The sequence below is a fragment of the Geotrypetes seraphini genome, chromosome 7, assembly GCF_902459505.1.
Source record: "Geotrypetes seraphini chromosome 7, aGeoSer1.1, whole genome shotgun sequence".
Taxonomy (NCBI): Eukaryota; Metazoa; Chordata; class Amphibia; order Gymnophiona; family Dermophiidae; genus Geotrypetes; species Geotrypetes seraphini.
In genome coordinates, this window is record NC_047090.1 from 143160012 (window position 1) to 143172140 (window position 12129).

The 12129-nt window shown below is 41.3% G+C and overlaps 2 protein-coding genes across 6 annotated transcripts in view; one reads left to right on the plus strand and one right to left on the minus strand.

The window, feature by feature from the left end:
- Positions 1-542: 542 nt before the first annotated feature.
- TIMM9 (translocase of inner mitochondrial membrane 9) lies at positions 543-9023 on the minus strand. The gene is made up of 4 exons (XM_033951206.1): positions 8878-9023; positions 5873-5939; positions 5446-5541; positions 543-1109 (listed from the first exon to the last, which is right to left on the minus strand). The coding sequence occupies exons 2-4, from the start codon at positions 5909-5911 to the stop codon at positions 978-980; spliced, it is 267 nt and encodes an 88-aa protein (XP_033807097.1). The 5' UTR covers positions 5912-5939; positions 8878-9023; the 3' UTR covers positions 543-977.
- A 5-nt stretch (positions 9024-9028) lies between these two features.
- Positions 9029-12129, plus strand: part of KIAA0586 (KIAA0586 ortholog) — a 397462-nt gene continuing 394361 nt past the window's right edge. For 2 of the 5 annotated variants that reach the window (XM_033951201.1, XM_033951204.1), the window contains exon 1: positions 9029-9158. The gene's annotated coding sequence lies outside the window, so the exon portion shown is untranslated. Of the gene's footprint in view, positions 9194-9219; positions 9293-12129 lie in introns of those variants that run through there. The other 3 variants (XM_033951205.1, XM_033951202.1, XM_033951203.1) reach the window with 3 other exon arrangements.

Sequence of the window (12129 nt, forward strand, 5' to 3'; positions counted from 1 at the left end):
CCATAGGAGACTCCTGTCAATTGAACTGGAAGCTGCAGTGATTATGATTTAGCACATGCTTTTCTCAGTAGCCAAAAGCAAGTTACATTCAGGTTCAGGGAGTTCACATCTAAGTTTACAGCTGAAGTAATGGAGGAATTAAGTGAGTAGCACAAGATCATATGGAACATCTCTGGGATTTGAACCCCAACTTCCCTAGTTCTCTCCTTGCTGCTCTAAGCATTAGGACACAATGAATATTAATGAGAGAGATTTGCATACAGTGGAAGCAATGCCTGCAAATGTCTCATGGATATTAATTGTTAATAGCCTGAAAACCTGACTGGCTGAGATGCCTCCAGTAGTAGATTTGGGAACCATTGCATTAGGCAGGTTCAGCACTCTAAAAGCTCTCTGAACACTAACACACCAAACTTCAAAAGAAGCAAGCCAAAATCGAACAGTCCTTTGCTCGGCATGTGTTATTCTGTTAAAAGGGTGACAAACATGACAGGAGGATCATATAAACCTGCTATCACATCTCAAACACTCCAGCACAGAAAATAAAAAACAGAAAATGTTTTATTTGTTTACTCTTTCAGCAAATAAAAAAAAAAGGTCCCACAAATGTACACAATCTGCTTCAAATGTAGGGATTTCATTGAACATTGGTTGAAGAAAAATAAGATTTTCTATTTCAGTGCTTGGCTTGCTTTAAGCAGAACTGTTAAAATAGTGTCCTGAAATTATTTCATTATACAGTAAAAAAAAAAAAAAAAAAAAATTTCACAGAAATTTCTTTTAGATGATTGCTGACTGCTGCTGTAATCCATCTGGAAGTCTCTTCTTGTCAAATCATACTTGCTTCAGAATAATCAGCAGATGCACCAACAGTTCACTTATATATATATAAAAAAAAAAAAAAATCACTCATTAGCAATACACTCATTGTTTGACAGTGATTCTAGAGCTCAGCTAAGAAACTGTTTTCAGTTGTCCTATCGAGAGCCAAGAATCCCTGCCTTAGCAGCTAAAGCTTCATTCTGCTGGATATGGTACTCTTGAAACCTCATTGATATCCGCTGAGTCATTTTCAAATATTTCTGCAAGCAATGCTCTGAACAGGTAACCTTAGAAAAGGAGTGGGGGATGGGAGGGGAGAACAAAATCAATTGAATAGTTAAATCACTAAAAATAAATTAGGCACTAGTTGAATAACCATACTTACTAGTTCACTTTTATCAGATTAGAAATTCATACTACCAAGTCTATGTGAAATAGTACAATACAAGTTCATTACACTGTATTTTTTAGTCTGAGTGGGTTTCTCCTATATATCTGATGCAATCTGACAGACAGGTCACAGAAAAGGGTATTTTTTACATACTCAAAAAATATAGCATTTGCTATCTAGGAAAATTCATCTGGATAATAAAATGCTATAGGTAAATGGCCGATCAAGAGCTTTCCCATCACAATCAATAACTTGCCGTTCATTGTAAATGTCTTGCATATGAAAACCTCACACATCCAAATAATTGATAATTAAGGAGGCTCTATTTTTTATTAACTGTTCTTATCATTAAACCAGATGATGTTGTAGTCCCTTTGTTGATTGTATGGTTTATTACCATATTTCCCCTTGTATAGGCTGCCCCCATATATAGGCCTCAGGAAATGCCAATTTAGGTTTTAAAACTCTTAGATAAGCCGCAGCTTATCTAAGAGTTTTAAAATAACATGGGGGCGGCCTATACATCTCTCACCTCCGGTAAATACTGTACCTCCGCCTTGGGGATATAGGAAATGATATATTAAAACAAAAGCAATTTTGGTTAATAAGTGAAAATATATGAGAAGAGGCATTTAATATGAATTGAACATGAATTGAGCAAAATGAGAAAAACTAAAATAAAATATTAACTATAGAAAGGAAGTTTTATAAATAGTAAGTCACAAAACTGGGTTATTTGTTAGTCAGGGTGGCGTTCTGAGAATCCCCAGAGTGATCTACCTTTGAATACTATTTATTGCAAACTTGATTTTATTTGGCAAGATTGAAGAGATAGTCATAGATTCCACAACATACTCCACCCCTCCCAATCAGGCTTCAGGACCAACTACAGCACAGAGACACTACTAGGCTTTCTCCTGAACTCAGCCCAACAACACTTGAGCAAAGGCAAAAAAATGCTAATCATACAACTAGACCTCACCGCAGCACTTAATCTGGTTGATCACAACATACTACTATAAATATTGGAGACAATAGGAATCACAGGCAGGGTACACACATGGTTCCAAGGATTCCTACAATCCAGAAACTACAGGGTAAAAACAAACAAAGAAAAATCAGAATCCTGGTACAACCCCTGCAGTGTGCCCCAAGGATCCCAACCACTCTTCAATTTATATATCGCCTCACTCGGCACCTGCTTAGACCAACTAAACATATCACTATCCTCCTTCCCTGCGATCAACCAACCCCCACAGCAATAAACACACTACACAAGACACTAGAAACAGTAAAATGGATGAAAAACCACAAACTAAAGCTAAACCCAGGCAAAACAAAGTTCCTACTTCTTGAAAATGACAGGGTCCCTACCATAACAAACTTTGAAATAAACTCCATCTCATACCCCATACAACGCCACCTAAAACTACTAGGAGTGACAATAGACCAGTGGTCTCAAACTCGCGGCCTGGGGGCCACATGCGGCCCGCCATGTACTATTTTGAGGCCCTTGGTATGTTTATCATAATCACAAAAGTAAAATAAAAGTTTCTTGATCATGTGTCTCTTTAGCTATAAATTACAACATTATTATTAAGACTTAGACAAAAGGAAAGATTTATAAACTATAAAGAGTTTAACGTCATGCAAAATTGTCATTTATTTAATAAACTAATTAATAGGGAGGTAAAGTTCTATAATCTGTGATAAGAATCTTCAACTACTACTATTTATCACAGCTCTAATTAAATTATGAACTTCTTAAAATAAATCCTTAATTAATAGTGAAGTACTCAGACCTTTCAACCAGTGCTTTAGTGTTATCACTAAATTGAGGTTGACAAGGGGACCATCATCACCTTCACTGTCCCCTACCCACCCTGATTGTGTGTGACCATCGAAATGTACTTATCTGGGTCGGGTGGTTGATTTCTTAACGTTCTTCCTCAATTGTGATAAAGTGCCAATAAACAGTGCTGGTGAGTTAAAACAGGCTATTGTCAGCCGATCTTCCTATGTTCCCTGTCCCCCCGACTCGAGTTTCATCTCTTCATCAGGGATAGGCTGATACTCTGATAGGCTGCCTGGCTGGCCAGGAACTTCCTCTCCGACATCAGAATTGACATCCGGGGGGGGGGGGGGGAGAGACTGCTGGCCTGTTGCAGTGTTGGGAAACAGGGAGAACTCAGCAGCAATGGCATCGGCAGCTTGGGGGCCTGTTCCCAGATGACAGCCTCGGCTGTGACTTGGAGAGAAAGAAAGGGGAGACAGAAAGACAGGGGAGCAGAACAGGGAGACAGAAAGACAGACAGGGAGAGAGACAGAAAAAAGAAAGGGGGCAGGGAGAGAGAAAGAAAAGGGGGCAGGGAGACAGAAAGACAGGGAAGCAGAACAGGGAGACAGAAAGACAGACAGGGAGAGAGACAGAAAAAAGAAAGGGGGCAGGGAGAGAGAAAGAAAAGGGGGCAGGAAGAGAGAAAGACAGAGAGAAAGAAAGAAAGTAAGAAAGGGGGGCAGGGAGACAGAAAGAAAGGGGAGGGGGCAGGGAGAGAGGAAGAAAAAGTTGGGGGAGGGAATAGAGTATGTCGGCTGGTAGGGGGCAGGCAGGGAGAGAGGAAGAAAAAGTTGGACTCATGGAAGGACAGAGATGTTGGTTGGGGAATGGAATGAGGTCTGGAGGAGACGAAGCATGCAGGAGGCAGAAAGAAGGGAAGAAATATTGGATGCACAGTCAGAAGAAGAAAGTGCAACCAAAGACTCATGAAATCACCAGACAACAAAGGTAGGAAGAATGATTTTATTTTCAATTTAGTGATCAAAATGTGTCCGTTTTGAGAATTTATATCTGCTGTCTATATTTGCACTATGGCCCCCTTTTACTAAACTGCAGTAGCAGATTTTAGAACAGAGAGCCTATGAGCGTCGAGAGCAGCGCGGGGATTTCAGCGCAGCTCCCTGCACTAAAAACTGCTATTGCGGTTTAGTAAAAAGGGAGGGGATATATTTGTCTATTTTTGTATAGTTGTTACTGAGGTGACATTGCATATTTTAAAGTCATCTGCCTTGACCTCTTTGAAAACCCCCCAAATATAAATGATAATTAACATTTTCTATGTGTACAGTGTGCTTTATGTTTTTTAAAATTTTATTGTTGGTAGATCATTTTGACTTGGTCATTTTAAAAGTAGCTCACAAGCCAAAAAAGTGTGGGCACCCTTGGTCTAGAGACTCCTCTTATAATGGCACAGACATCAAGCCCAACAAAGTGAGGCTTCTTCCGATGGGCATCTGAACCAACTCAGCCCATGCCTTTAAACCTGACTGCACTATTCCACTGCCTCTAGGTACCAAAGGATCTGGTCGGAGAGAAAATCTCTGCTCCTCAAGGGACAGTGATGCCACTGAGGCCTGGGAAAAAGCTAAGCCTCACTTATTCAACTCTTTTCCCAGCAGCAATTTTATTTTTTAACAGCTTCTACTTTAATTTTAAGATTGCTACACAATTTGAACTTTTTTACATAAAATTCTTCTTATGTAACAGTTGGTTCCATGCAAAAATATTCCTAATGGCAATTCTGCCTTATTGATCCTGCAAAATAATACACCAGGGTCCCCTCCCCTCCAAAAAAAATTTGTTTTCCCGGCCTATACACTTTTTTCCAGCAACTGTTTCCCCGTTCAAACCTGTGCTGGGGCCAGTGGAGCTTGGGGTGGGGGTAGGGTGAGAGGTCAGAAGAGCTACTAATCTGAGGAAGCAACACAACCATGAGAATGATAAATGAGCAGATTTTTGGTTTTCTTTGTGTGTTTCTGATTTTCCCTGCAGTGATTTGTGAGGAAAAGGGGGAGAGCTAGTCACTAGCCCATGGATTAATGAAACTGGTTGGAGGGAGTGATTTGCAGCACCATAGAAACTTCAGTACAAGTTCAGAGAAGTCCAAAAGATTTCTTTGAGCTAGAGAACTCAAGACACTCGGGATCCACTGATGATGTACCTAGATGTGTGACTGCATCCCCTTGCTCGTCTATGGAGAAATAGTTGTGTTCAGATTAAATAGAAATGCATATACATTTTAGTATGACTGCTTTACATGTTTAAATGTGCAGTACAAAATCATATTAAGTGGTTACCAGCTATATTGATCTTTAAAGTAGGTTAGTCAAAGAAATTACTAAGCACCCGTTTAGAAGACAGCAAAATGCAAATTAGAGAGACAGACTTTACCTACCTCATCTGGTTTAACATCTCTTGTTGTGAAATCTTTCACACAGTCTAGGAAACAAGTTTCTGTAAGTCTGTTATATGTCCCAAGGAACTCTTTGAACTGTAGAAATTAAATGTCTGTAAGTATGATAATGAATAATGGTAAAACAAATGGCACTAATTTAAGGTGATCCACACTCTAACCAGGTTCAAAGGCCATAGCTAGAGAAAAGATTCAGAACTCCATATGTTCAGTCTCCTTATAGTAGAAGCTCTTTGCTGCTGCTGCTGAAAGTGTCTACTTTCTGTGGGATGCAACTAGTGATATCAGCTTTTCTACTATTTTCTGTAAATGAATAGCCATGCAGATATCACTGCTTTATTGCTGCAGTGTAAAATGTATGCTAGTAAGTGGGAAAGGCAAATGTTTGAGGGAGATTTGGACATACTACCTGTTTAATCTGGTCAGATTCTGAAATTTGACCAGCCATCTTCTCTAGCAGTCTTTCAACCAGTCACCTAATTTGAAAACAAAATATATTTATATGAGGCTGTAGTATCAACTTATCTCTGCCATGGCTAAATTGAAATCTAAAATAGGATTTTTGCAATTAAACAGTAAAACATTATTTCTAACATTATATACTATACACTTTTAGTCCAGAGTAGAGCATGACATGGGGACAAAATTTTCCCCGTCCCTGTAAGTTTTGTTGCTGTCCCTTTCCTGTAAGCTCTGCCTTAACCACACAAGTCTCAAACACTTATGATTTTAAAGTGTTTGATGCTTGTGCAGATGAGGACAGAGCATGCAGGAATGGGGCAGAGACCAGACGGGAAAATGAGTTCTTACAGGGACAGAGAAAAATTTGTCCCTGTCTCATTCTCTAGTCCAGAGCTCAACAAATCCCACATGCCTGCAAGAGTGCTTCCTCGAGGTAGGGGTATACCAGAACTTAACTCTCTCAAGGAATGGGCAATAGGTGGCCGGGGTTAAACAGTGAATAGCTAGGTCAACCTAGTTCTTCATAGGGTTATACTAATCATTGTGGAAGACTAGGTGGGGGGTGTTAGGAACAGGCTACCCCTATTTCCCCCAGAGTGTTGCTTTCCTCAGTGACAGAGAAGACTGGATGAAATTTACATTGGATTTGATGAACTGATTTGCAACCTAATTTGCATATGGTTGAACTACAGAAAGGAAGGTCTATTTGAAAGGAGAAAAGACTCTTCAAGATTTGATTCCTGTCAGGGAGCAAAGGTTCATCTTGGACCCTTTAGGTCATTCGAGGACAGTTTGAGGGGTCAAGAAGGACCTCATCCTGAGTTAAAAGGGTGGGTGAGTTGGGGGCTGGTTAATAGATTCCCATAACAGAGCATAGTTTGGAGTTCTTGGAGACTAAATTTTGGAGAACTTTGTGGCCAAACTGACTATCCTGTCTGGAAAGATTTTTCAAGCAGTAGTAGGTCATGAATGCATAAACTGAGGACTAGGTGGCTGTTTTACAGATGTCCTAAATAGGACTGAAGTTGCCATTACTCACACCATATGAGCAGAAACACAACCCTCTAGCATCAGAGCATAGCAGAATGAGATAGTCTGCAATCCACATGGAGATACCGGTAGTTCTTTTCTTAGTCACAGTGGTTCCTAGCTTATTTTGGTCAAATGCTAGGAACAGCTGAGTTCTGTGAGACTTGATTCTATCCAAGTAGAAAGCTAGAGCACGTCTGCAGTCCAATGTGTGAAGTACATCCTCATTAGGGTGAACATGTGGTTTTGGAAAAAAATACTGGAAGACTGATGAATTGGTTGAGATGAAAATCTGAAATGACTTTTGGAAGGAATTTTGGATGAGTCCGAAGAACCACCTTGATGGGACAAAAAAATAGTATAAATGGTGTATCAGGTACTAGCACATGGAGTTCACTGACTCAGAGTGTTGATGTGAGAGCAATGAGGAAGACCATCTTCCACATGAGGTGCCTGAGAGATGAAGTCAAAATTGATTCAAATAGAGTGGTTTATGAATGTGTAAAGCACCACATTAAGGCCCCAAAACACTGGAGGCGGCTTGGTATTATATAAAGGCCTTTCATGAATCTAGAAACCAGAGGATGTACTGCCAAAGGTTATTTGTCCAGTGGAGCGTTAAAAACAGTTAGAGCACCAAGATGAACTCTCACTGAATTAGTCTTTAGTCCAGAATTAGAGAGGTGTAGGAGATAATCTAGAATGGACATGATCCAGAGATATGACACTATACCACAATGTAAAGCGAGCCCATTTGAAGTGGTAGCAACGCCATGTGAAAGGCTTCCTCAATGCTTCAATGATAGCCGACAGCAAAAGAGTATACTGTATTTACTGGTTGGGGTAGAGATACCATGTTGTGAGAGCTAAAGAATATAGACTGTGATGCAATAGAGAGCCCTCGTTCTGAGTCAGCAGTGTTGGAAAAATTTGCAGAATGACCGGTTCTGCTTATTTTTGATGGGCTTGTTTAATTTTGCTATTTTTTTTCCTGCTTTTATTTTTAGGATTTTTGGGGGGAGTTCTTTGATATTGCAGTTTTCCCTTCTGTTGTGCCTTTTACACACCTATAGTATTGAATTTATTGTATTATATTTTCTTTCTTCCATATCTTTTATAGGTAAATGTAAATAATTATTTCTTTCATAGGTACTAAGGATAGATTGTGAGCCCGTTGGGACAGAGAGGGAAATTCAAAGTACTTGATTAGATTTTTGGCCATTACTTAAGTCAATTTAATTGTTTTGTAAACCGTCTCAAATTCTTTGAAAGATTTAGCGGTATACAAGACACTACATTAAATAGGGCGGCAGCTGAAGCAGTCTTCAGGGCAGATCTAGGTTTCAGTTATTTATTATTATTTTTAGTATTTATATACCACTTATAACCTAAATGATGTATACTCAGATACTCAAACATTTTCCCCTATCTGTCCTGGCAGGCTTACACTCTATCTAATGTACCTGGGACAATGGGGGATTAAGTAACTTGCCCACGGTCACAAAGAGCAGTGTGGGATTTGAACCCACAACCTCGGGTGCTGAGGCTCTAACCACTGCACCACCACTTTCTAGAGATAAAGAAGTCAAATTCAACAATAATGGTGATGGGAAAAAGTTAAATCGGGTTATACCACAACCGCGGACAAAGAAAAACTGATAGGGGGCACGGCGAGGTTATCGTGATACAGAAGGTGCAAGGGCGGAGAAAGCTTCGCTAGAGTTTTCTAAATTGGCCGTATTCCGGGTCGATTCCGTCGGCGTGTGGCTAGGAATCTCTCTGTCCATGGAGAAACCAAGACACAGGCATTCGGAGACCAGAGGACCGCTCGCTCATCCCCGTGGTTTTTTGCCATCTCTCCCTCTAACCGCTATCTCTTCCCCCATCTAACATGTCTCCCCCCTTCATCTCGGTCCTTCATACCTGAGATCACCCAGCACCACTCCCGTTGCTTTCCTTCTTCGGTGACCGACCCCCTCCTAGCACAACTTCTCTCCCTCGGACACGTCCCGCCTTCCCGGAAACCGAAGTTACGTCAGAGGAAGGCGCCGGTCTCGAGGTTAGCGTCACAGCGCATGCGCACTAATTACGTAAGTTCACGCTGTAGTGACCCGACGCACCGGCGGAGGCTGCTGTAATTGCACCTCCAATCCTGAAGCTGCAGTGGCCGTTGCCGGGGGACTAGAGATGAGTAAGCGGTAGAGGTAAGGGAAACGGCAGCACTGAGCGAGCTTCTCAGGTGAATTTAACGAGTTGCTGACTTTGGCTAGGACAGTAGTGGTAGAAAGTCGCATTCGTTATCTTGCTGTGAGAGGGATACTTGTCACACTTGAGATAGGCATGTCTCGAGAGCAGCTCTTCTATAACTCTCTTGTATTTCTTTTTTGTAGTCCTGCATTAGTTCGGTATCTACATCGTTTGGTAGCTTGCTGTTTTTTTCTATTATTAATAAGATGTGCATTGTAAACTGGTCCTGGTCCTAAAACGACCATTATGATGGGTGATTTTTATTAGTGTGCTAACATTAGGTGTTTTAGTGTGTCTCACATATTATTTGAAGGGTTTGGTGATTTTTATTAGTTATATGTACTGCTTTTTACAAAAGAGTATGCATAACAAAATATATATATATATATATATATATATATATATATATATATGTATAAAACCATCTTGATAAATAGTTCCTGTAGTGCATCATACTAAACAAATTTGAGTGGTAAAAAAACAAACTAGTACACCACAGTATAATAGCATTAAAAAACCCAACCAACTTAATACTACTAGAAACCTAGAAATCATCACTATTTGTCCCTATTTTTAATGACAAAAATAAATATATACAAGCTGAATATCTAAATATTATATAGAATCACCAAAAAGATATTCACAGAACAAACCAAACCAGAGATTATATAGACAGAGCTTCCAAGGAATTACAGAGAAAAGACCTCAGTATTTTCCAGGGATTAGTGTCACCTGGAAAAGCTCTATGACAGTTATACAGCAGCCATAGGAAAACACATCCTTGGTCTAGAAAAACTCCGTTTAAATGATCAGTTTCTCAAAAACTTATTTCTATCAATTTTCTTATAAGAATCTTGTTAGAAACACTCTTTCCTCTGGTATTGGAAAAAAATCTCTGCAGTGTTTGATATTAGTCTCTCAATGCTGCTGTAATTGTAACGCATGGGAGAGGAGCAAAAAATCCTAGAATCCCGACATGGCCCTGTTTCGCTTTATTGCTGCATCAGGGGAAGTTATTGAAAAAAACGAGCGACCGCTTCAAAGATTTTTTTTTTTTCTTGAAGAGAATCTTTGAAGCGGTAGCTCTTTTTTTCAGTTATTCCATCTACAATGATGTTTATCCAACGGACCCCTTCCAATAATTCAATAATTTCCTGACAGGGCCCCTGTTTCGCCACAAAAAGCCTCATCAGGGGAACGAGCTAAAGCTTGAGCATACCACTTCAAAATTCCTGCCGGCAAGCCTTTGGGTGGACTTAGGGAGCCAGCCTGCTGTGAGACTTAAGTGCTCGGGGTCCATTCCCCTGGGGGCCTGCTTACCTTCTGAGTTTCTCAGTGGCTTAGGCGGAGGCTGTGAGTGCCCTGTGTAATTTACCCACCCCTGTCACTCTTCGTGATACCGTGGTGGTACCTTGGGGTTGGTCCTACTGGCAGCCCAGATAGTTTTTGATTTGGATGGGCCGTGGGCCCTTATCTGCCGTGGGCCGTGGGCCCTTATCTGCCGTCTATTTCTATGTTTCTATGGAGTTGAATTTGCAAGCATTTGAGAAAGAAAATACTTTCCTTCTTTCCAGCTGTACAGAAAAGCTGATAGGCAGGCACCTCCACAGAACTGTGAGTACAGCCCCATTATTTCCTTTGGGAAAATTGGGGTGGATATGAAAATCTCAATTGTGAGTGTTTTTGCAGTTAGGATATAGGCCTCCCACCTCCAAACCCTCTTTTTCTGTGTTGTTGAATTTTTAAATAAGTCTCGGCGTGATTTTATTGGCGGTAACCATCTTGGATTTCAATCTATTTTTTTCCCAATCTATTTTATCTGCCTCAAACCCCCTTGATTTTGATCATCATCGACAGGAATGGACTCCTGGATGTGAGGACACCATTACTTGTAAAATTTGTGCCAGATATCTGACGGAGGAGCATCTATGTGTGTCACAGTGTATTCGAGGGAGGAGTGAGAGCTTCGAGATTAGCCCCATCCATATCCTCCAGGGCTGGTGAACTGCTGTGGGTCTGGGAAATGGGTAGAAAGTCCTATTCGGAACCCCTATTTTGCAATGATGTGAAGTGGAGATGTGTGGAGTCTGCGGAACCCATGAGAGCACAACCAGTGGTTCTGCAGTCTTCATTTGCTTCCCCTGCACGAGGCTTCTCCCTAGAATTTGTAAATCTTATGTGGAAAATCTTTCTGATGAGACCAGGATGGATAGTGCAGCCTGCGTGCACGCAGCCATTGGCCCAAAGAGCGTCTTCTCATGTGTCTGCTTTTCGGTTAAGCAAACCAAGCCCTGGCTCCAGTGACCTTTTGGTGCCAGACTGTCCGGTTTGGAGGTCGGACTCCATGCCGCTTGTGTCTCAGAGCTTGCATACAGTCCTGGATGATTCTGGTTCCCTATTTGGTTCCGGCAGTCAAGAGGCCTCCCTGGCTCTTTATCCAGGGGATGTCCCTTGGATCCACCGCCTCTTTAAGTTAGTCTCTATTCACCACTTTATTGCCAATGCTGTTAAAGAATTGAAGCTGGAAGCTCCATCCTCCTCTGCCCAGTGTATGGTCATGAGTGGCTCTAACACTCAGACCTCCTTTCTTCTTGCACATCTGTACGTTACTACCTTGGTTACGTGGCAGTAGGAGACCCCAGAGGGGTCCTTGAGGGTTGCTAAGGCCATGTCCAGACTTTATCCCTTGGCACTGGAGTTCCAGCAACTATTTAACCAGACGAAGGTGAACTTTGCGGTGGCTTGGGTCCCTCCTGTGCGAAGGTGGTGTTCCTTGTCATCAGCAGCAGATGAATCCAGACGAGTGGGTTGTATCCATCTACCAGCAGGAAGTGATAAAGAGCACCATGTTGATCTCTGCCATATATTCGATGATCTGCTCATTGGTACTTCAGTATTCTCCATCTCCGCAGGCAGATGGATGGTCTC